The sequence below is a fragment of the Tasmannia lanceolata genome, unplaced genomic scaffold (genome assembly GCF_043159265.1).
Source record: "Tasmannia lanceolata isolate RefF3 unplaced genomic scaffold, GAP_Taslan_0.1 ptg000019l, whole genome shotgun sequence".
NCBI classification, from domain to species: Eukaryota; Viridiplantae; Streptophyta; class Magnoliopsida; order Canellales; family Winteraceae; genus Tasmannia; species Tasmannia lanceolata.
The window spans coordinates 30,137,839-30,161,236 of NW_027518696.1; the positions used below are offsets into that span (position 1 = coordinate 30,137,839).

Consider the following 23,398-nt stretch of genomic DNA (forward strand, 5'->3'; position numbering starts at 1 on the left):
CCCAAAGGACTTTTCTGAATATAGACCAATCAGTTTGTGTAACTTCTGTTATAAAATCTTTGCCAAGATTATTGTAACAAGACTTGCCAAAGTTTTGCCTAACCTGATTTCTCCAGAACAGGGAGCATTTGTTAAAGGAAGATGCATTTCAGACAATATATCAATTGCCCAGGAAATGATGGTGGGAGTAGGTAGGAAAGTGCGAGGAGGTAATGTAATGCTCAAAATTGATATGGCCAAGGCGTATGATAGATTAAATTGGGATTTCATGCAAAAAGTGTTGGCGCGATTTGGATTCTCGGAGTCTTGGCGAAAGCTCATCGAAGAAGCAACCCAGAAGTGCTGGTTCTCAGTGGTTTTGAACGGGGAACTGTAGACACCCCATTTTGCTCTACCTTAATCGATAAAGAAATTAGGGTTTGTTTTCCGTCGGTTTTCCAATGTCTTTTTTTCCCGCATCCGTTTGTTACATTTCTAAATATTTTTGGTCATTTCCGTCGTGTTTCGCATTTTCCCGCTAAATGTTGAGAAGGATTATTCAGAAAAATCTAAACTAGGGAGAATTTGTACCTGCTAGTGTGGGACCTGCTAGTGTGGGACCTGCTAGTGTGGGACCCGTTTGTGTGGGACCCGCTGATGTGGGACCCGCTTGTGTAGGGCCCGCTGATGTGGGACCCGCTTGTGCGGAACCCCCAAAGTGGGACTCACCATTAGCATGACTTAACTTTCTCTACCATTTCCACTAACTTTATTTTTCCCTTTTAAAATAACACCATTATCTCCATTACCATTATATATTCCATGATTCCCACCACCATTCCCACCATTCCATTATATATTCCATTATTCCCACCACCATTCCCACCATCCCATTATATATTCCATTATTTCCATCACCATTCCCACCATTCTCATTATCTATTCCATTATTCCCACCACCATTCCCACTATTCCATTATCTATTCCATTATTCCCACCACCATTCCCACTATTCCATTATATATTCCATTATTCCCACCACCATTCCCACCATTACCATTATATATTCTCCACCATACCCACCATTCTCATTTTTTATTTTCCACCTCTCCATCTTCTCCCACTAAGTTTTTCACTATATAAAGAGAGGAGAGGAAGAGGGGATGAGAGGAAGAAAAGAGGACCAAGGTGGCTCATCTCATAAAAATCCTTCTTCCAATCACTTCCTCTATCAACAGTGAGGGAAACAAAAAAATAAAAGAAAATAAAACAAAGAAAAAGAGAAAGAAAGCGGAAGCGGATCAAGCGGCGGTGCGATTTTCGAATTTTTCGGCTCTCGGATTCGGCGAGGATTTCGATCACAGGTAGGTACTTAATTTTTAGATTTTTCTAGAATTATTTGGTATATTTGCATGATTTTTAGTATTTAATTGGATTTAGTTGAAAATTAAATATGTATGCTCAAAATCATGATCTCCATGAGTGTTTCGAAAATAAAATATATACTAAATGAATTCCAAAATTAATGAAATTTCGTGGGAAACTAATATGATACCAGTACATTCTACCATGAAATTTTGAGAATTTTGAGAATTTGTTTGGTATATTATTTTATGCTTTCTTTGAAATTTACCAGCTTTTGGAGGAATTGTTACTGACATCAGATCACAACTAAAATTCTTAAAATTTTTACAGTAGTCTTCAATCTCACATTTCTAGTTACTGTAAAAGTTTCAAGTGATTTGGATCTGTTTTCATATGGGATGTAGGGTTAATTCATAATCTGGTCTGAAAATTAAAAAATCTGAAACTGATAGTAAATGGTTTCCAAAATTCATGAAAATTTCTCAGTATGTTATTTTTACTTATATCTTATTAATGTAGAAATTTCATTGAATTTAGATTCATATTTCTAGTGGTTTCTGTGTTATTTGTGCAATCTGGTCAATCAATTGTTAAATCGAAATTAAATATGAGCTTAATGTAAAAATCTGTAAAACTCTTTCCGTAAGCTACATTTCATCATATCTTGCTGCTGTAGAAATTTCAACTCATTTCGAATTCGTTTGCTACAATTTCACTTGTAAAATCACTCATATGTTTAAAATTGATAAAATTCATTGAAAATCCGAAATTAATTGAAAATCATCTGAATATTTCTAAAGAACCTTAAATCTCTGTCACACATTAACTCCTTAATCCATTGAAACAGAAATCTTAGGATCATTAGAATTCCCTGGAAAAATGGTCAGTGCATCCATAATCGTATCCCAATTGCAACCGATCTTTGACAATTTGAATACTTAAGCTATAGCATGTTGTTGGCTCCGAGGTTACTGTCCACGGAAATCCTGAGATATGCCAGGCAATAAGATGTTATAACCTAAGTATTAAATTGCGCAAGGAAAGAACGCACGATTCCCTTCCTTGGATGCTATTCTGGGCCGAAATTGGTGAACCCTAGAACCATTGGTAATCCTCAAGTGTCCATAAATCGAAAATCCAGGAAATCTGAAATTAATTAACTTCAAGAATTTGAATTGATTTGTCTCGAGTCTTCCGGAACCATTGGATTATGGTTTCCAATCTAAGAACCATTAGAGCCCAATTTAGGAACACTAGTGTTGTGTCGTGTCCTAAGTTTTAGGGAGTCCTAGAGTTAGGAGTCCAGCCTCATCACGGACGCTTGCTATGTATAGCAACCGTACCATAGGTCTAGTTACACTAGTCACCCGATCTTTCCCTAGGACAAGCCTAGTAAACTAGGATGTAGGCAAACCTGCATTAGTCTAAGGGACAACTTGCATTCAGATAAGAATCATATAGCATCTTAGATGAAATCCTAAGATAATAAAATCCTCAACTTGAATTAAATAATTCCTCTTAAAACTGTTGAAACAGTCAAATCCGTCTAAGTCGGTGTCCTAGTTGAGTTAGGTATATGTAGCTTAGCTTAGGTGCACCGAACTACGTCGACTCTGATCCCAGTGAGGCTTGGGTACGTAGGCAGCTTGGATGTCAGATGGCATACCATCCGCGAGTCGGCACCACAACAAATTGTGGTGTTTTGTATTTTAATTTTATTGTAAATTCTTAATTAAATCACTTAGGATCTTCCATGAGATTAGAATCTTAGGAGAACTTGCACTTAGATTGAATCCAGACAAATCAAGAAATCAAAATACACATTTAGGATTCACATTGAAATTAAATCATAGGATGCATGTCCCGTAGATAACATATTAACATAGAGTTGAATGAGCCATTTAAAATAAATTTAAAAGAGTTAGCTTTTGGAATCGAAGACCGATTATCGGGCAGGAATGGTGCATGTGGTGGATAAATCCCCATACCTTCCATTCTTGTAACCAGGTAGCGAGTCTAGATTTCTGGTTAATTACGGGTCCTAGATCCCACATCTAGGTGGCGACTCTGTCAGTCTCTTTTATGTGGAATTCGGATTGCCTTAGTGATCCCAAGTTCACATAAAAGACGAATCTAAATCAACACTAAGAAGCACACGCCAATCGCGTGGGTACTAGAGACCAAGAGAGTGCATGGCGGCCCGCGCCCCACCCCTCTCGCGGGATCATGTCCCACAGTCTGGCGACTCTGCTGGGGACCACCTAACTTCATTAAAATTTCAAAAGATAATTCATTTGAATTTAATTTAACTGGCTCATAAAAACTCTATACTTGTTAGATTAGTTTGTCTTATTTTATTTTCTCATCACATTTTACTCGAACTTAATTTAATAAAACCTGAAGGCATCATAGATTGCGCGAACTTATTGCACACACTTACATCACTTGCATCTAAACCCTGCATCTCACATGCACACACATCCTATTTTAGGAACCCAGAGTGTTATCTAGCATGGTTGACTGGGATTTCATCACCTGGTGCCTCTGTGCTAGAGAAGCATTCCACCCTTAGCCTAGTACCTTTATGGTACGTAAACGGATCTCTTGTTCACGTACTGATACGCCGGACACTGGTACAGTATATCGAACATGGATTCGCGCTAAGGGAACTCTTGGCCTTACCCCTAGATTAACCCACACATGCATGTAGTATACGAACACATGTGCATCACGTGTGTGAGCCTAGTTTAGGATATCCTACCCATTTGTGTCTAGATTAGGCCGTAGTTCATCTTCCAATGGCTACGATCGGTCCTAGGTACACAAACAAAGTCATGAGTCGAGATCCTCTCTCAACTCCGCTAGATTAGGATTAGGGTTGATGCCTTCAGGTAACACTGGTAAAATGTGTGAAGAATAAAACTTTCCCTTTGGGGTTAGGATATAAATCCCATCATTTCCAAAGATCTCATAGGATTAGTCATTCATGATCTATCCGTTGAAAATAGTCCTATGCAATCTCACATTTTGATCATGTGTCTATCATTCGTCTCTTGTGGGATTCGATTGTGTCTTCATTGGCAAAAATTGTGTCTCAATCATTTGATCATGCAATCTTGATGATCCAATCTTGCCTGTACCCTTGATCTCTTCCTCCTCTAGGGGCTACCTTTTTCAAGAATATTAATCCTTCAGAGTTTCCTCTCATAATCCTTGAACTAAGGGCATTCCCCTCATCATTTGGATTCATTCTATTGTCCCAATTACTTGCTTAAATGTGTAATATTTTTCAGTCATTGAGAAGAAACACTCCATGAATGTCAAGCTCATATACCTCGTGTTCATTATTTCCATGACAGGGCAGTAAACACCATAGCTAACCCTACTATTCCTTGGGTTCGGATCTCTTCTCGATTGCAGAGGAAATCTGTCTCCCCGCCACCTTCTCTGAGGACCCCAGCATCTCCTTCTTTCCCATCCTCATCCTCCCCAATGGCAGAAAACCAGAACAGTAGTCTTCCACCCGCTGCTATTACCGATACTCTCACCTTGATTCTCCGGCAGCTTCAAGAACTCAAAGAAGAGAACCAAGTTATCAAGGCCCAGCTTTCTGAAAAGTTGGGGCCATCGTTGTCCAAAGATAAAGGGTCCATGCACCATACAGTTACTTCAGCCGCACCTGCCCAGCCAGTGTTCATTCCTATCCCTGACAAAACTGAAGAAGATTTTGAAAAAGAGCAGTACAGCGAAGATCGCAGCAGGCCTTCTCAGTCCATGGTTGATAAAGTAGTTATGGAGAAATTAGAAAGTCTTACCAGGAAGGTTCAGGACATTCAGTTTCAAGACCAAGGTGGTTTCAATCCGAGTGATCTCACACTGTTCCCAGAAATCCGTCTCCCAGCCAATTTTCAAATGCCGGACTTTGATAAATATGATGGTGTGGGTTGTCCAATCACACATTTGCAAATGTTCACCATCATGTGTCAGCCTCAAGGCTTATCTTCTGAGCAAATGGCTCAATTGTTCCCGGTTTCCCTGACCAAGGTTGCCAGGAGGTGGTTCATGGTCTTGGACAAGACTCGTTACAAGACATGGAAGGATATCGGCGAGCAATTCATCAGGCAGTTCAAATATGATGATGGTACAGAAATCACTAGAAAGGATTTGGAAAGGACCAAGCAAGACTCGAGGGAGTCCTTCCTAATTTTTGTGAAAAGATGGAGGAGAACAGCAGCGCAGATGATGGAGCGCCCTTCTGAGGAAGAGCAGGTCCAAATAATCATGAAAAATATTTCCCCCCAGCTCCAGTATCACATGTCGTTGCAGTATTATCCGGACTTCAAACACTTTATCGTGGCAGGCACCCAAATAGAGGAGGCTATGGCTCAAGGTGTGTTCAACCGAAGTAACCCGAATACCAGAGAATTCAGGAAGCCTCCATCAGCTGAAATTAATAACCTTTCCCGCTCCAAGCCTCAGCCTTCAAAACCTCAGAACCCCATGGTGATGGATTATACCCAACTTGCTGTCGCACCTCGGCCACAGGCCCAGACAGAATTTACCCCTCTCCCTCTTCCGCCATCTGAGATACTCAAGGAGTGTCTAGCTTCAGGTCGCATAATCCTGCCCGACATTAGGGCTCTTCCTAATCCTTTACCAGCAAATTGGCGAACAGATCAACACTGCGAATACCATAGAAATTCTGGCCATCTCACTGATAATTGCATTGCCCTAAAATTCAGAATCCAGAGGTTGCTCGACAATAAAAGCCTTGTGTTTGAGCCAAGTCCCGTTGCTACCAATAACCCATTATCAAATCATGCAGTACTGCCGCCAGCCATTCGCAATGCTTAAATAACTGAAGGTTCAAAGGGGCACAGGTCCGGTTGCAATGAAAAGAATCAGAAGTTGAAAGTACCATTTATGAGCCAGCTTTCGCCGAGCCTCCGAAGCTAGACAGTTGCGGCAGTTAAAGTTTTAGTCGTTTACTATTTTATTTTGAGTCAGCCATCATGGTCAGTACAATTGTTGAGTCCGGTTCTACAGTTCTAGGTTAATGCCTAGTCTAGGCAAGTTATCTTTTGTTTTTCTTTTAGAGTTGTGAATCCTGAACATGTTCAGGATAGGTTGTCAGATGTAGTATCTTTTTCTTTAAATAAAGTTTCAGTTCCAATAGTTCACTTGTGTCTATTTCTTAAGTGTGCTTCTGATCTTAAAATAAGACTCCCTCCTCAAATGAGAACAAAATTGACGAAACTCCACTTGAGTCACAACGATTACTTGAACAAGAGGAGGAGCGCCAATCTCAGCCTTTCAAAGATGAAATTGAAGTGGTAAACACTGGCACTGAAACCTTGATCCAATAAATGCCGATTGAAAATACATTACCCTCTGAAGAGTGTGAAGAATTGGTAAACCCGTTTTGAGGATAAAAAGATGGTCCCGTAAGCGTTACCATTAATGTCAAGAGAAAGACCCAGATAGAAGGTTCAAGAAAGAATGAAGTGAATATCATATGCTATGCAAGGGGCATAGAGTGGAAATAACTTTCATATTTCCAATCAATGACCTTGGTTCTCAAATTCATAACATGAAGCCAACAAATTCAAGATAAGAAGTTCAAGAGCAAGTATTGAAAAGTGGTCATCAGATATCAAGAGTTACAAATCCATAGATGGAGGATGTCAAGGAACAAGTTTCGCTCTATGAAAGCCGAAAGCACGCATTAGAATCTTGAAAGAAGAAAATCCATTATCTTACCTGGAAATGCCGTCAAACTCCGTGAAAAAAAAAAAAAAAAAAAGAGAAAAAAAAAGAAATAAATAATCAGTACCAGACAGACTCTAGTAACCTAGATCGATTCCCAATCTGAACATCGAAAGGCCTCCTTTGGCCGATTAAATCCCAAAATCAAAACCCAATGTCAAAAGAATACCGATTTGCAAACCCTTCGAGCCTAAATCAAATTTTCTTGAAAACCCATCAAACTTGGGGCATTCCCCCGAACTACGCGAGACCTGATCCCTACACTGGGGTACGTAGGCAGCTCGGTTAAACCGAGTTCGGTCGATTCAAAAAAAAAGAAAAAAGGAAAAGAAATGTAATCGTTCCAAAAAAAAAAAAAAAAAAAAAAGAGGGACCAGTTCCAAAAGAAGAGAGGTCAATCATTCCAGAAAGAAAGAAAAAAAGGAAAAAATCAATTAACCTTCAAACAATTTATTTTCAAACTAGGGGCATTTGCCCTGAACTACACACGTCCTAATTCCTACATGGGGATATGGAGGCAACCTGTTCACAGGTTTGGTCGAAATCTTTGTTGAGCCTTAAGCCATTCTTTGTAAAGCCCTATCCTACCTATAAAGTCCCTCCGGTGTTCAGATTTAATGATCTAGGTCCCGAAACACAAAAAGAAAAAAAAAGAACGGAGTTTGAAGATCTGCTAGACTGAAAACCTGAAAGGGCGGTCTAGGCAAAATTTAAGATCATTTCCCTGCTAAGTTGAAAACCCGAAAGGGCGGCTTAGGCAAAAGCTAAGGGGATAGCCTGCTGAATCGAAAACCTAGAAAGGCGGTTCAGGCAAAAGTTAAGGCTAGCACGGTCCGCCAAGTTAAAAACCTTGAAGAGGTGACTTGGTCATGGTAAGAGAATCATTGTAAGAAGGCTACAGCCGGTATCAGGACTGAAGATCAACTGAAGTTCAAGCAAATTCAAGTGACATCCTCAAAACTGGGGGCATTGGAGCTAAGCAATCCTAGGAGTTGTAATTAAATCATTGAGGCATTACTGTTTAAGGGAAAAGTCCAGTGTTTACCAATTAAAAAAAAAATATTCCTTGAAAGGATAGACTTACCAAATAAAATATTAACTAAGTCAGAAGCATTACTGTGTCTGTCAGTGTAGTTAATCAATCGTTGTTATTCTATGTTCACTCCTTCAGAGATCCTCAATCCTTTGAGTAGTGTCTTTTATCTAAGTTTTCTCTTTAAAAAGAGTCAATCGTCGTCCTTGTGTCCAAAATGATGCAACTGTCTCGGTGAAGGAGGCCCGACCTCGTCAACTCCCTGCGATTGTACCTGAAAGAGTTCGAGAATCTAGTCAAACAGCTACATTTCAAAGAAGATCAACTCAGAAGAGTTCAGAAGTAGAAACATCAGAAAGCCCAGCTTCCTTAAAAAGATCATACCTCAGGAAGGCATCTTAAGCTTGGAAGAGCCTCAGATGCAATGATGGTCGAGCCAATTTCTCACAAAGATGAACCGTTAAAATTCAGAATTTCCTTCCAGTTAGTTTGATTATATCCAAGAGAGCCGTTGTTCTAGATTACCAATTTCAAGTGTCTTGTTCAAGGTTTCAGTCATCCAAATCCCCAAAGACAAGACCAGCAGTCTCTTTGAGAAAAATCTTGTTGAAGTTTCATAAAAGTGTTTCTACTCTATTCTTGTTAGTAATGGTTCTTCGGTTTGCCGTTTCATCATTCGTCAAAGTCCTAGTTTCCGATATCTTTGTCAGGCACGATCTATAACATCCCCGATTTCATTAAGTTCAAAAAATCAAAAATTCATCAAATCCAATCCTATGTCAAATTCAAGTTCATGAAAAATCTCTAAATTCTTCGTTGTTGAATTCATCAATCAAAGCTATCTTGTTTCTTTGAGCCCGTTTGTGAATGGTGCCTCTTTTCTCGAGTCCATTTGTAAATGATCTCGTCTTCTCCTTGAACCCGTTTGTGAACGGTGTCTCATTTTTCTGAGTCCATTTATGGTCTCATGTCCTCCTTAAGCCCGTTTATGGACGGTGCCTTATTTCTGAAAAATCAAAAATTCATCAAATCCAATCCTATGTCAAATTCAAGTTCATGAAAAACTCTAAATTCTTCGTTGTTGAATTCATCAATCAAAGCTATCTTGTTTCTTTGAGCCCGTTTGTGAACGGTGCCTCGTTTCTCGAGTCCATTTGTGAATGGTCTCGTCTTCTCCTTAAGCCCGTTTGTGAAGGGTACCTCATTTTCTGAGTCTATTTGTGAATGGTCTTATGTCCTCCTTGAGCCCGTTTGTGGACGGTGCCTTATTTCTGAAAAATCAAAAATTCATCAAATCCAATCCTACGTCAAATTCAAGTTCATGAAAAATCTCTAAATTCTTCGTTGTTGAAGCTATCTTGTTTCTTTGAGCCCGTTTGTGAACGTTGCCTCATTTCTCGAGTCCATTTATGAATGGTCTCATGTTCTCCTTGAGCCCGTTTGTGAACGGTGCCTCGTTTCTCGAGTCCATTTGTGAATGGTCTCGTCTTCTCATTGAGCCCGTTTGTGAACGGTGCCTCATTTCTCGAGTCCATTTATGAATGGTCTCATGTTCTCCTTGAGCCCGTTTGTGAACGGTGCCTCATTTTCTGAGTCCATTTGTGAATGGTCTCTTATTCTCCTTGAGCCCGTTTGTGAACGGTGCCTCATTTCTCGAGTCCATTTGTGAATGGTCTCGTCTTCTCCTTAAGCCCGTTTGTGAACAGTACCTCATTTTCTGAGTCTATTTGTGAATGGTCTCATGTTCTCCTTGAGCACGTTTGTGAACGGTGCCTCATTTCTCGAGTCCATTTATGAATGGTCTCATGTTCTCCTTGAGCCCGTTTGTGAACGGTGCCTCATTTTCTGAGTCCATTTGTGAATGGTCTCTTATTCTCCTTGAGCCCGTTTGTGAACGGTGCCTCATTTCTCGAGTCCATTTGTGAATGGTCTCGTCTTCTCCTTAAGCCCGTTTGTGAACAGTACCTCATTTTCTGAGTCTATTTGTGAATGGTCTCATGTTCTCCTTGAGCACGTTTGTGAACGGTGCCTCGTTTCTCGAGTCCATTTGAGAATGGTCTCATCTTCTCCTTGAGCCCGTTTGTGAACGGTACCTCATTTTCTGAGTCCATTTGTGAATGGTCTCGTCCTCTCCTTAAGCCCGTTTGTGAACGGTACCTCATTTTCTGAGTCCATTTGTGAATGGTCTCATCTTCTTCTTAAGCCCGTTTGTGAACGGTACCTCATTTTCTGAGTCCATTTGTGAATGGTCTCATATCCTCCTTGAGTCCGTTTGTGAATGGTACCTCATTGTCTGAGTCCATTTGTGAATGGTCTCTTATCCTCCTTGAGCCCGCTTGTGAAAGATGTCTCATTTTCTTTAAAAAAAAAAAAAAAAAAAAAAAAACCGCTTGAGAACGATCTTTGTTCTTTCTCTTCGGAATCCATTCGAAAGTGGTATCTCATTCTCTCGTTGCTCGTTTGTAAACGGCACCGCATCAGGATTTCTTATTATGTTCTAATTCTAGGATTTCATTTAGGGCCTTGCATTAGGTAGTAAATGTTTGCGTCTAAGTTCCGTTTTGTGTAGAGTCTTTTGTCGATTAAAGCTACGCAAAATGGCTCTGTCATTTTGACTTTGGTATTCGATGACTACGTCATCTCTACCAAAGAGGGGCATCTGTAGACACCCCATTTTGCTCTACCTTAATCGATAAAGAAATTAGGGTTTGTTTTCCGTCGGTTTTCCAATGTCTTTTTTTCCCGCATCCGTTTGTTACATTTCTAAATATTTTTGGTCATTTCCGTCGTGTTTCGCATTTTCCCGCTAAATGTTGAGAAGGATTATTCAGAAAAATCTAAACTAGGGAGAATTTGTACCTGCTAGTGTGGGACCTGCTAGTGTGGGACCTGCTAGTGTGGGACCCGTTTGTGTGGGACCCGCTGATGTGGGACCCGCTTGTGTAGGGCCCGCTGATGTGGGACCCGCTTGTGCGGAACCCCCAAAGTGGGACTCACCATTAGCATGACTTAACTTTCTCTACCATTTCCACTAACTTTATTTTTCCCTTTTAAAATAACACCATTATCTCCATTACCATTATATATTCCATGATTCCCACCACCATTCCCACCATTCCATTATATATTCCATTATTCCCACCACCATTCCCACCATCCCATTATATATTCCATTATTTCCATCACCATTCCCACCATTCTCATTATCTATTCCATTATTCCCACCACCATTCCCACTATTCCATTATCTATTCCATTATTCCCACCACCATTCCCACTATTCCATTATATATTCCATTATTCCCACCACCATTCCCACCATTACCATTATATATTCTCCACCATACCCACCATTCTCATTTTTTATTTTCCACCTCTCCATCTTCTCCCACTAAGTTTTTCACTATATAAAGAGAGGAGAGGAAGAGGGGATGAGAGGAAGAAAAGAGGACCAAGGTGGCTCATCTCATAAAAATCCTTCTTCCAATCACTTCCTCTATCAACAGTGAGGGAAACAAAAAAATAAAAGAAAATAAAACAAAGAAAAAGAGAAAGAAAGCGGAAGCGGATCAAGCGGCGGTGCGATTTTCGAATTTTTCGGCTCTCGGATTCGGCGAGGATTTCGATCACAGGTAGGTACTTAATTTTTAGATTTTTCTAGAATTATTTGGTATATTTGCATGATTTTTAGTATTTAATTGGATTTAGTTGAAAATTAAATATGTATGCTCAAAATCATGATCTCCATGAGTGTTTCGAAAATAAAATATATACTAAATGAATTCCAAAATTAATGAAATTTCGTGGGAAACTAATATGATACCAGTACATTCTACCATGAAATTTTGAGAATTTTGAGAATTTGTTTGGTATATTATTTTATGCTTTCTTTGAAATTTACCAGCTTTTGGAGGAATTGTTACTGACATCAGATCACAACTAAAATTCTTAAAATTTTTACAGTAGTCTTCAATCTCACATTTCTAGTTACTGTAAAAGTTTCAAGTGATTTGGATCTGTTTTCATATGGGATGTAGGGTTAATTCATAATCTGGTCTGAAAATTAAAAAATCTGAAACTGATAGTAAATGGTTTCCAAAATTCATGAAAATTTCTCAGTATGTTATTTTTACTTATATCTTATTAATGTAGAAATTTCATTGAATTTAGATTCATATTTCTAGTGGTTTCTGTGTTATTTGTGCAATCTGGTCAATCAATTGTTAAATCGAAATTAAATATGAGCTTAATGTAAAAATCTGTAAAACTCTTTCCGTAAGCTACATTTCATCATATCTTGCTGCTGTAGAAATTTCAACTCATTTCGAATTCGTTTGCTACAATTTCACTTGTAAAATCACTCATATGTTTAAAATTGATAAAATTCATTGAAAATCCGAAATTAATTGAAAATCATCTGAATATTTCTAAAGAACCTTAAATCTCTGTCACACATTAACTCCTTAATCCATTGAAACAGAAATCTTAGGATCATTAGAATTCCCTGGAAAAATGGTCAGTGCATCCATAATCGTATCCCAATTGCAACCGATCTTTGACAATTTGAATACTTAAGCTATAGCATGTTGTTGGCTCCGAGGTTACTGTCCACGGAAATCCTGAGATATGCCAGGCAATAAGATGTTATAACCTAAGTATTAAATTGCGCAAGGAAAGAACGCACGATTCCCTTCCTTGGATGCTATTCTGGGCCGAAATTGGTGAACCCTAGAACCATTGGTAATCCTCAAGTGTCCATAAATCGAAAATCCAGGAAATCTGAAATTAATTAACTTCAAGAATTTGAATTGATTTGTCTCGAGTCTTCCGGAACCATTGGATTATGGTTTCCAATCTAAGAACCATTAGAGCCCAATTTAGGAACACTAGTGTTGTGTCGTGTCCTAAGTTTTAGGGAGTCCTAGAGTTAGGAGTCCAGCCTCATCACGGACGCTTGCTATGTATAGCAACCGTACCATAGGTCTAGTTACACTAGTCACCCGATCTTTCCCTAGGACAAGCCTAGTAAACTAGGATGTAGGCAAACCTGCATTAGTCTAAGGGACAACTTGCATTCAGATAAGAATCATATAGCATCTTAGATGAAATCCTAAGATAATAAAATCCTCAACTTGAATTAAATAATTCCTCTTAAAACTGTTGAAACAGTCAAATCCGTCTAAGTCGGTGTCCTAGTTGAGTTAGGTATATGTAGCTTAGCTTAGGTGCACCGAACTACGTCGACTCTGATCCCAGTGAGGCTTGGGTACGTAGGCAGCTTGGATGTCAGATGGCATACCATCCGCGAGTCGGCACCACAACAAATTGTGGTGTTTTGTATTTTAATTTTATTGTAAATTCTTAATTAAATCACTTAGGATCTTCCATGAGATTAGAATCTTAGGAGAACTTGCACTTAGATTGAATCCAGACAAATCAAGAAATCAAAATACACATTTAGGATTCACATTGAAATTAAATCATAGGATGCATGTCCCGTAGATAACATATTAACATAGAGTTGAATGAGCCATTTAAAATAAATTTAAAAGAGTTAGCTTTTGGAATCGAAGACCGATTATCGGGCAGGAATGGTGCATGTGGTGGATAAATCCCCATACCTTCCATTCTTGTAACCAGGTAGCGAGTCTAGATTTCTGGTTAATTACGGGTCCTAGATCCCACATCTAGGTGGCGACTCTGTCAGTCTCTTTTATGTGGAATTCGGATTGCCTTAGTGATCCCAAGTTCACATAAAAGACGAATCTAAATCAACACTAAGAAGCACACGCCAATCGCGTGGGTACTAGAGACCAAGAGAGTGCATGGCGGCCCGCGCCCCACCCCTCTCGCGGGATCATGTCCCACAGGAACCAAATGGATTTTTTAAATCATCGAGGGGTCTCAGACAAGGCGATCCTTTGTCTCCTTGTCTCTTTATTATTGCCGAAGAAGTCCTAAGCAGAGGAATATCTAAACTATTCCGTGAGGGTAAGGCTAAGTATTTCTTGAGAAGTAAAGATAGCACCCCAATATCTCATTGTCTGTTTGCAGATGACACCGTGATTTTTTCAAATGGAGGGAAAGCAAGCTTGAACCAGATCATGAGATTCCTAAAGCGGTATGAAGCTATGTCAGGCCAGCTAGTTAACGCTAACAAAAGCAGCTTTACCACATCAGACAAGATGACGCTCAGTAGGCAAAGAGCTATTGGCAAAAGTACAGGGTACATGCAAAAGAAGTCCCCTATAATGTATCTAGGAGCTCCCCTATTCACGGGTCGTCTTAAAGCGTGTTTCTTTGATGGGCTAATAGATAAAGTTCGGAAAAAGATTGAAGGATGGAAAGGGAAAATGTTATCCTCTAGAGGAAAACTTATATTAATCAACCATGTTCTATCAAGCCTTCCCATCTTCATCCTGTCAACATTAACCCCTCCAAAAAAGGTTCTCCGGCGCATTGACAGTATAATGGCCAACTTTTGGTGGGGGATTTCAGACTTTGGGGCTAGAAACCATTGGGTTGCTTGGAAGAAAATTTGCAAGCCAACAGACGAAGGGGGATTAGGCATAAAAGCTATGGAGGACCTATGTATTGCATTTCGAATGAAGGCTCTTCATAGGCTTCACCAATCCCATGGGCTATGGGCCTCATTCTTGAAATCTACCTACAGCAGGGGTAAACACTTAAATTTAGTGGAGCCAAATGCAGTCTCATCAAAACAATGGAAAAATATTATTGCTACAAAACCCTTGTGGCAAGAAAATGCGAGGTGGACTGTTGGAAAAGGAGAGGTGTTTTTCTGGACAGATATTTGGATAGGGAATAAGCCATTGGTGGAATATACAACAGGATTCCAAGGAATCGATCTTAAGGGAAAAATCAAAGACATGATCAATGAGAATGGAGAGTGGAAGAAGAGTAAGATATTGCCTTTTCTTCCTGGTGGTTGGGATGCAATTATGGACAAGGTTAAGATCGTCATCAACCGATCGCCTGACAAGCTCATTTGGGCAAAAACATCGCCAGGTAATTTCAGCTCTAAATCGGCTTGGGAAGTATGTAGAAGGAGTGGCCCTAAAGTGAGTTGGGCGCAAGGTATTTGGGATTCCATCCCACCTAAGATGGGTTGTTTCTCTTGGAAACTTTTCCTCAATGCCATTCCAGTGGACAGCAGAATCAAAGATCTCAAAATCCAGATGGCATCCAAATGTGAATGTTGTAAGCACAGTAAAGAAGAATCAGTTGATCATCTGTTAGGTAACAGTGGCCTAGCAAGGGGAATCTGGGAGTTCTTCGCAGACCTCTGGGCCATGAAACTTCTTCCATTGCAACCAGTAAGGAGCAGGATGCTTGCTTAGATATCATATGGCAGGAAAAGGAGCACCCAAGCTGGATTTCTCCTTGGCATGTTAGCCTTGATTATCCCTTGGGAAATCTGGAAGGAACGTTGTAATAGAAGAATGGAAGGTAAAGAGAGAAGTACAAATTGGGTGATTCAGCAAATATTGAATAAGTTAAAAACTGTGAGCTCTAGCCAAAAATTCACCAAAGAAAACAATATGGTGGAGTGTTTAGCTTTGGAGCAAATCCAGATTGAACCGCAGAGGCAAAAGATCAGCAGGGATAATTGGATTTGGTGGGATCGTCCGATGATTGGTTCGCTCAAATTGAACATTGATGGAGCAGCCAAGGGAAACCCAGGAGAGTCGGGAGGCGGTGGAGTTATGCGAGATGCCAAAGCAAAAGTTATATTTGCTTTTGCGTTCTTCTACGGGACATCTACCAACATGGTGGCTGAAGCGAGAGCTCTATTGGACGGCCTTAGGCTATGCAAAGCCTTTGGGTTCAAGAATTTCGTAGTAGAGTCAGACAGCAAAGTTCTCATGGATTTCATCTCTAAGAAAGGAAGCCACCCCTGGTCCATCTCTTTCTTCTGGCCCGAAATCATAGACCTCATGGACTTCTTGGGCCCTCATCATCAGCACCAGTTTAGAGAAGGTAACCAAGTGGCAGATGCTCTTGCAAATGAAGCTTGCAAATCTAGATCTCATCAAATTTTCCATGGATGGTCAGAAATGCCTCGCATAGCCCGGGGGGCTGCAAGATGCGACACTAATGGTTTTCCAAATATTCGCCCAAGCAAATGATCGAAGCAGGTGGTGTTGTGTAGGGTCTTTGGTACCCCTTTGTTTGTCGCGGTCTAGAGGGCTGGTTGTTTGCCCTCCTCTTGTATTGTGCCTTCAATAAATAATATGCAGAGGCCCGCCCCGGGGTCGCATTCCTTTCCGGGTTAAAAAAAAAAAAAAAAAAATGAGTATTCCCTTCCATGTATCACAATGCTACTGATTCGCTTTATTGGACACTTTATTTAGTATAATCCTTTATGAATAGGCTAACCAATGCCCATTCTGGTCCAACTTTATTTTATCTTTCATGGGAACTTTATGTATACATCGTAGTTGAAAGATAAAAATAACAATAGCAAGAATCATCAAACCATAGTTGCAACTCAAATGAAAATAATGGTGTCACTGTATCACAATCAAGCACTGTGGACCTCGATCTGAGAGCGGTGGGCGAACGAGTCCCTAACACCATCCGGATCATCCACGTGTGAAGGAGAGCTCTACCAGGGAACTCTCAAAACGGATGCCACCCTCATAGCATAGCACGAGTGGCGATATAAAAAGAAAGAGATACATCCTGATCGGGAGCCAAGGCTCGAAACCGAGATGTACCTAAAAATAACTCAGAGTCGCCATCCATGGATATGCCATGGAACCCTAAAATCAAATCCTTTGTGCAATGGATAACCAGAAATATATATGGGTTCGTGCCTGGTTACGAATGGAGAAGGTCTGAGAGCACCCCCAATTCGTCCGAGTGCAAGCACTTGGTCTCTTATGCCATTTATTATTAACTACAAAGAAGTTTGGGTAAAAATCATGTGAAATGGGAACAATCATCAGGAATCGTCTACCTAAGCATGCATTTCCTGAGGATAAAGATAATAAACACATATAAAATAAAATGAAAGATGTGTCACCTAAGCATAGCTAGGTTATGAGTGACAAGCTTAATGGGTGTCTAAGTTCTGATGTGCAAACACATGCAAGCTATAGCTAAAGGTATAGGATCAATACAAGAAAGTAAGAAAACACATCAAAAAAATACAATAACTACACAACAAATCCTAAGAATCTAAATGATTAGCCCGAGTCCTCGGATGGTCTGGTATTCATCCAAAGAAGCCTACGTATCCCCGCCTCCACGAGAATCAAGGCAACGTAGTTCTTCGCGCCTATTGTAGGCTATGATGCTTAAGACACCTAGCCCTCTATCCTAGACTCGATCTAAAAGACCGGACCAGTTATTAAAGTTTCTTGTACGATTATTTAAATTCCAGTGAATTGTGGATTTTAGGACACCCTATATGCCCTAACTAAATGCAGATTAGCCCTAAGCTAATGCAGGTGGTTCGTACAACCTATGTGTAACTAGGCTGTGTTTCCTAAAGAGAACAAAGGGTGGACTAACGTATCCTACTCTAGTCATCACTCGGCGATGTGGATCGCCGACTGACCGGACGGAGGTGCTCCTATAACTCTAGGACAGACCCCTAACTCTAAAACAAACACACAACAAGCAAACAAACAAACGACCTATCAAAAGAAAATCCTAACTCTAAAACTCTCTATCTAGGAGAAACTCCTAACTCTAGAGGAAGATTTTTTAAAAATGAGGTTTTAAAGGTTTACTTATTCAAAAAGATTTAAAATGTTATTTACAAAAGTTTGGCTGGACTTGGGATATAAATCCCAAGCTGCACTACGTACCTCGTGTAAGAGGATCAAGCCAACGTAGTTCGAAACGAACTCTCCTAATTAAAACTTAACAATCCAAAAGATTTAAGGGCTTTAATGTTTTTCAAGTGTTTTTTATGTTTTAAATTTCTAATATTTTTGGGTTTTAAAATATTCAATGTTTTTGGATTTTAAAACTTTTTCCAATGCTTTTGAAGCTTAAAGCTTTTCAAATATTTTTGAAGTTTAAGATATTTCAATGTTTTGGGATTTTTAAATGTTTTAACATGTTTTTGAATTTTAAGATATTTCAAATGTTTTTTAAGTTTATAGAATTTTCACCCTTTTGGTCAAAGACCTAAAGGAAAAAATACAAAGCAAAATCTTAGGGCTAAACCCTAGGGCTAACAGGGGAAACCCTTAAACCAGGTAAGCTGACTATCAAGGATGAACGAAAAGATCTAAGACCCAAAAGGTAAAGCTATAATGAGACTGAGCAAGTCTCTAGCAAATAAAAGCAATGACAACATTAAGGAGAAGCTCCTAAAAACAATTAAAGGGATGGGGGAAATGAGTCAAAGACTCTCTAATACTGCTATCAAAGGACGAGTGAGTCAAAGACTATCTAATAAGGACAAATGAGTCAAAGACTCCCTAATAAGAACAAATGAATCAAAGACTCTCTAATAATACAACTAAAGAAAACAATGGAGTCAAAAGACTCTCTAATAACGATAAATGAGTCAAAGACTCCCTAATGATACCAACTAAAAGATGAGTGAGTCAAAGACTCTTTAATAAAATCACCTGAAAGGAGAGTGCTAACGAGACTAAGTAAGTCTCCTAAGAAAGGCTCCCAGTACTTCTATCATTGTCTTGGCAATGATTAAAGACAAAGGCAACTAACAGACCAAGTTGGTCTCCAACTAGCAAGGGTACAAGTTGGGATATAACTTGGAAAAGAACCCTATAAATGAGGCAAGGCATGCCTCCTATGGGTACACTATCTATCAAGATCAAGGTGATCTCCCCGAAGGTAGGCTCTAAATGAGGCTTGTCTCAAAAGGAGCAAGGCCTAATGAGACATAGCATGTCTCCTAGTAGGGGTCTAATTTCTACCGGCGTCCAAAAGACTAGTAAAGTCTACCATATAAAGGAGGGGAGCTCTACTCGGACTGAGCAAGTCCCCTAAGGATGGGCTTGGGCTAGCGCCTTCATCGCCCTGCAATGGGATATACACATTTATCAGACTAAGATTCACTACTACTAGATGAAAATTCAACTTAAAAGCTATAGACCAAATCTGTACTCTTCTCAATGCCAAGAGATCACAGTTATCTTATGGCCATAACATACTAAGATGCTAATCAATCCTCTCAAACATACAGCCATATGTACATGTATTGGGAAACCCACATCTAAGAAATATAAGAATTGAATAAGCTGATAAGAAGCTTTCAGTTGTATTGCATCTTGAAGGTGTCCAAACCGAATGATTATTGGGACAAATGGCTATAATGAATGGGCTAACAAAATTCTATGAATTATTATGACCATACACTGTCTAATATTGATGTAATGCCAACAAGATATATAAAAATAAAAAATACTAAGAATAGGCTATACATAGAGTCTCTAATTACCCCTCACAACAAGAACATGAGCGACAGAGTAACATCGCTGTCATCACAAAATAATACGCATTAATCACAAACCTGATTTCATTATTGCTTACTACATAATTAAGGTAAAAGATCATGCAATAATAACAGCCAAGCCTTTTCACTTACACCTTCCTTCCTTTTGTTATCCCAATATTTATTTAATGGCACATATAACTTTAATAATAATGAAGGTATGCAACCCAGGGTGATAGCCGTGCCCCATGAACTTCCATCAACTCTTCACGCTTTATTGCATTTAAATGCCTCTATATAGCTTCTCATTTATTGGGACCATTGTTACAGAATATAAAATGCATTTTCCCAAATATTGCACAAAACATCCCAAAAGGTCCTCAAAGAGTCTGTTATAATGCAACTATCCAGGCATAAGAATGCGAAAGCAACCACCCATGTAAATGGTTCAGCCCAAAACATGTCTTATTTACAAAAATCTAGGACCAAAAACCACTTACAGGCAGGGAAGTACATTAAATTAACTATGCAACCAAAATTATCATCAGACATTATAGCCGACAACTCAACATGAATCACATTCCAGTGGTAACTCATTCACATCATATTTAGCAACACTATTTGCATCTGCACTGGGTTGGACACAGGACTCGGGCTGGTTCTATACAGGAGGTAATACATCCATTTTTGATATAAATGTCATAGCAATGGTGATGGTCAGGTATGTCATGACAAAATAAACTAAAGGGGAAAGAAACAATAACCATAGAAAGAATAACATTCAAGCCACAAAACCGGTCAGTTAATGATGATAGGAAAACAAGGGTAACAGGAACTAAATACGGACAAATTATACCAAAACAGAACCCTACACTTGTCATATGATCCTCAAGGCAACAATTATCTCAAACATAGTGCTGATGTCGTGTGAATATGTGGACATACACAACACTCTAACAATTAACAAGATCATTCAGAGAATATAGACTTGTTTCCTTACCCAAATTTATTGTCGAGAATATCAATGATCAAGATAAAATTCCACACAAGTAAACACAGCCAAAACAATGTAATACTCCAAAAAATACAGACCAAGACTGTAATAAAATTAGATTCGGAATCTATTCATAAACTCCTTATCTTGACATCTAACTATTATCCATTTTTTTTTCAAATCAATATGATGAAATATATTTCTGCTACCTATCCAAACCAGAAACCAGAGCACACAAAGATACTAATGACAGATCAGACATCAATAACAAGCATACACTAAGTGATTAATGCATTCTATAGGCAGAGAATCAAAATTCGATCAGCAAATGAAGTAAAATACTCTCGTATTATTCATAAAAATGCAGATCTGTAACATAGCTTACCTGATAACGAAAAACACCCAAGCGATCTTACTTTGGATCACGATTCAGATGATCTTCTCTTCTCCCTCTTCCTTGAAGAGATTATTCTGAGATCCACTTGTGATCTTTGGAATAATCCAACCCTCTTCTGCAATTCCTAATCTAAAACCCAGCAGATCTGAAGCTTTGCCTTGTACGAGCAAGCTAGGGTTTAGAATTAGAGAAAACCATGAAATGATTAGAGGATCAAATGAATTTACAGAAATATGGATGAGAAATGAGGAAAAAGTGTAGATCGAAGGTTTTCTAAGAAGGAATAGATGAATCTCAATTTCTTTTGTCCTGGATCTGAGTTTTTTTTTTTATGTTAGGGATCTGGAAGCTAAATGATACAGATCTGAGATGGAATAATGGATCTACAGTTTGGATCTGGATATTAGGATTTAGATCTAGGTTTTGATAGTAAAGGAAAGAAAAATGACCACAACTGGCATTAGAAAAGGAAGAAAATGAGGTGATTGAAGAGAAAATCTTACCGGAAATCGATCAGAATCTGATAGATCCGATCGGAGAAAACGATCGGAGAATGAAAGGAAATGGGTTTTTCTCTCTTCTTCTCTCTCTGAACTTCGGATCGGAGGTTGGTGGCTCGATTGATCGACGAGAAGAAGATGAAGGAGATCGGAGCTCGGCCGGAGCTAGATCGGAGAAGACGATTGGAGAATGAAAAACCCAAATCCTTCTCTATCCCTCTCTCTTTTCTCTGTTTTTTTTGAACGAGAATGAACAATGCTTCTTCTCTCTTTTTTTTTGATTTTTTGTATATATCAAAATAAACGGGTTGATATCCGCACCCTCACTTGATGAGGCGCGCATAAATTGATAGGGCGTGCCCGCCACTTTTGTCCTATTCGGCCCGGGCGCGCCCATCAAAGGATAACTCACCCCCCTTCTCGCATGGATACTCCCTACTGCGGATAAATCACTCCCCTTCTCGCTTGTATTGCACTTCTTGCATCGCTCGTCCTATTTGACAAATTTGCTCAGAATTTGATGAAATTTCGCGGGGGCCTTGGTGAGACCCTAACCTAACTTGTGATATAATTTGGGATCCCCACTTGGTGATTTGACAAGGTTTCGCACAAACACAGCAAACTTGGGTCCGGTCAAAATGGGTGTGTACAAGCACTAAATGATCTAACTAGATCCATGCGCTCCACATGACCCTCATACAATCTGGGAGGAAGCCCCTTAGTCATGCGATCTGCAATCATCATATCCGTGCGAATGTGCTCTATCACCACTAGACGATTCTTAATCCTCTCTCGAGCAGTAAGATACTTGATGCCAATGTACTGCCACTCTTATTGTTCTTTGAGAAGAAAACTGCAGCGAAATTATCACAGTAACCCACCAACGGCCTAGTAGTGGAGTCAACAATCCTAAGCCCTGTGATAAAATTTTGCAACCATAATGCTTGTGAAGTGGCCTCATAGCACGCCACGAGCTTGCCTCCATAGTGGAAGAAGCAGTCAGACTCTGCTTCACGCTCCTCCATGAAATGACACCTCTCGCAAGTAGAAAGACATATCCTGAAGTGGACTTCCTAGTATCGAGGCACCCGGCAAAGTCTGAATCCGAATATCCAATTACCTCCAAATGATCAGACCGCCTGTAAGTAAGCATGTAATCCTTTGTCCCTTGAAGGTATCGTAGAACCTTCTTTGTTGCCTTCCAATGCTCCATCCCTGGATCACTCTAATATCTGTCTAACATCCCAACTGCTAATCCGATGTCTGGTCTAGTGCAGACCTGCGCATACATCAGACTGCCGACTGCACATGCATATGGAATTTTCCTCATCTTATTTCTTTCTAATTCATTCCTCGGACATTGTTCCTCTTGGAACTTATCACCCTTCAGTATATGGGGCTACACTAGACGAGCAGTTTTGGCCTTCTGAGATAGTCCCAAAAGTCCTTGAGACCTATCTCTTTGAATCTCTATGCCTATAACATAAGAGGCTTCACCCATATCCTTCATATCAAAATTCTTAGTGAGAAACTGCTTTACATCATGTAGTAACCCTAGATTACTACTAGCTAGCAAAATATCGTCTACGTATAGGACTAGAAATATAAATTTGCTCCCACTAACCTTAAGGTATATACATTGATCCACGACGTTCTCTATGAATCCGAATGAGGATATCACGTCGTGGAATTTAATATACCATTGGCAGGATGCTTGTTTTAGCCCATACACAGACTTCTTTAATTTGCATACCAGCTGCTTTCCTTTATCCGATGTGAACCTTTCAGCCTGATCCATATAAACTTCCTCGTCAAGATCCCCATTGAGGAAGGCCGTTTTCACATCCATTTGGTGTAGCTCTAAATCAAAATGAGCCACCAATGTCATGATTACCCTTAATGAGTCCTTAGAAACTGGAGA

General features: G+C 39.6%; 2 protein-coding genes across 6 annotated transcripts in view; one reads left to right on the top strand and one right to left on the bottom strand.

Annotated features, from left to right (window-relative positions):
- Positions 1-21,717, bottom strand: part of LOC143852635 (uncharacterized) — a 31,478-nt gene extending 9,761 nt beyond the window's left edge. For 2 of the 5 annotated variants that reach the window (XR_013236815.1, XM_077362130.1), the window contains exons 1-2: positions 21,481-21,711; positions 20,966-21,148 (exon numbers count right to left, since the gene is read on the bottom strand). The gene's annotated coding sequence lies outside the window, so the exon portion shown is untranslated. Of the gene's footprint in view, positions 1-20,965; positions 21,447-21,480 lie in introns of those variants that run through there. The other 3 variants (XR_013236814.1, XM_077362118.1, XM_077362119.1) reach the window with 3 other exon arrangements.
- On the top strand, positions 15,607-16,293 carry LOC143852487 (uncharacterized). Its single transcript, XM_077361871.1, has one exon. It carries the CDS (start codon positions 15,607-15,609, stop codon positions 16,291-16,293), a length of 687 nt encoding a protein of 228 aa, XP_077217986.1.
- Positions 21,718-23,398: the final 1,681 nt, after the last annotated feature.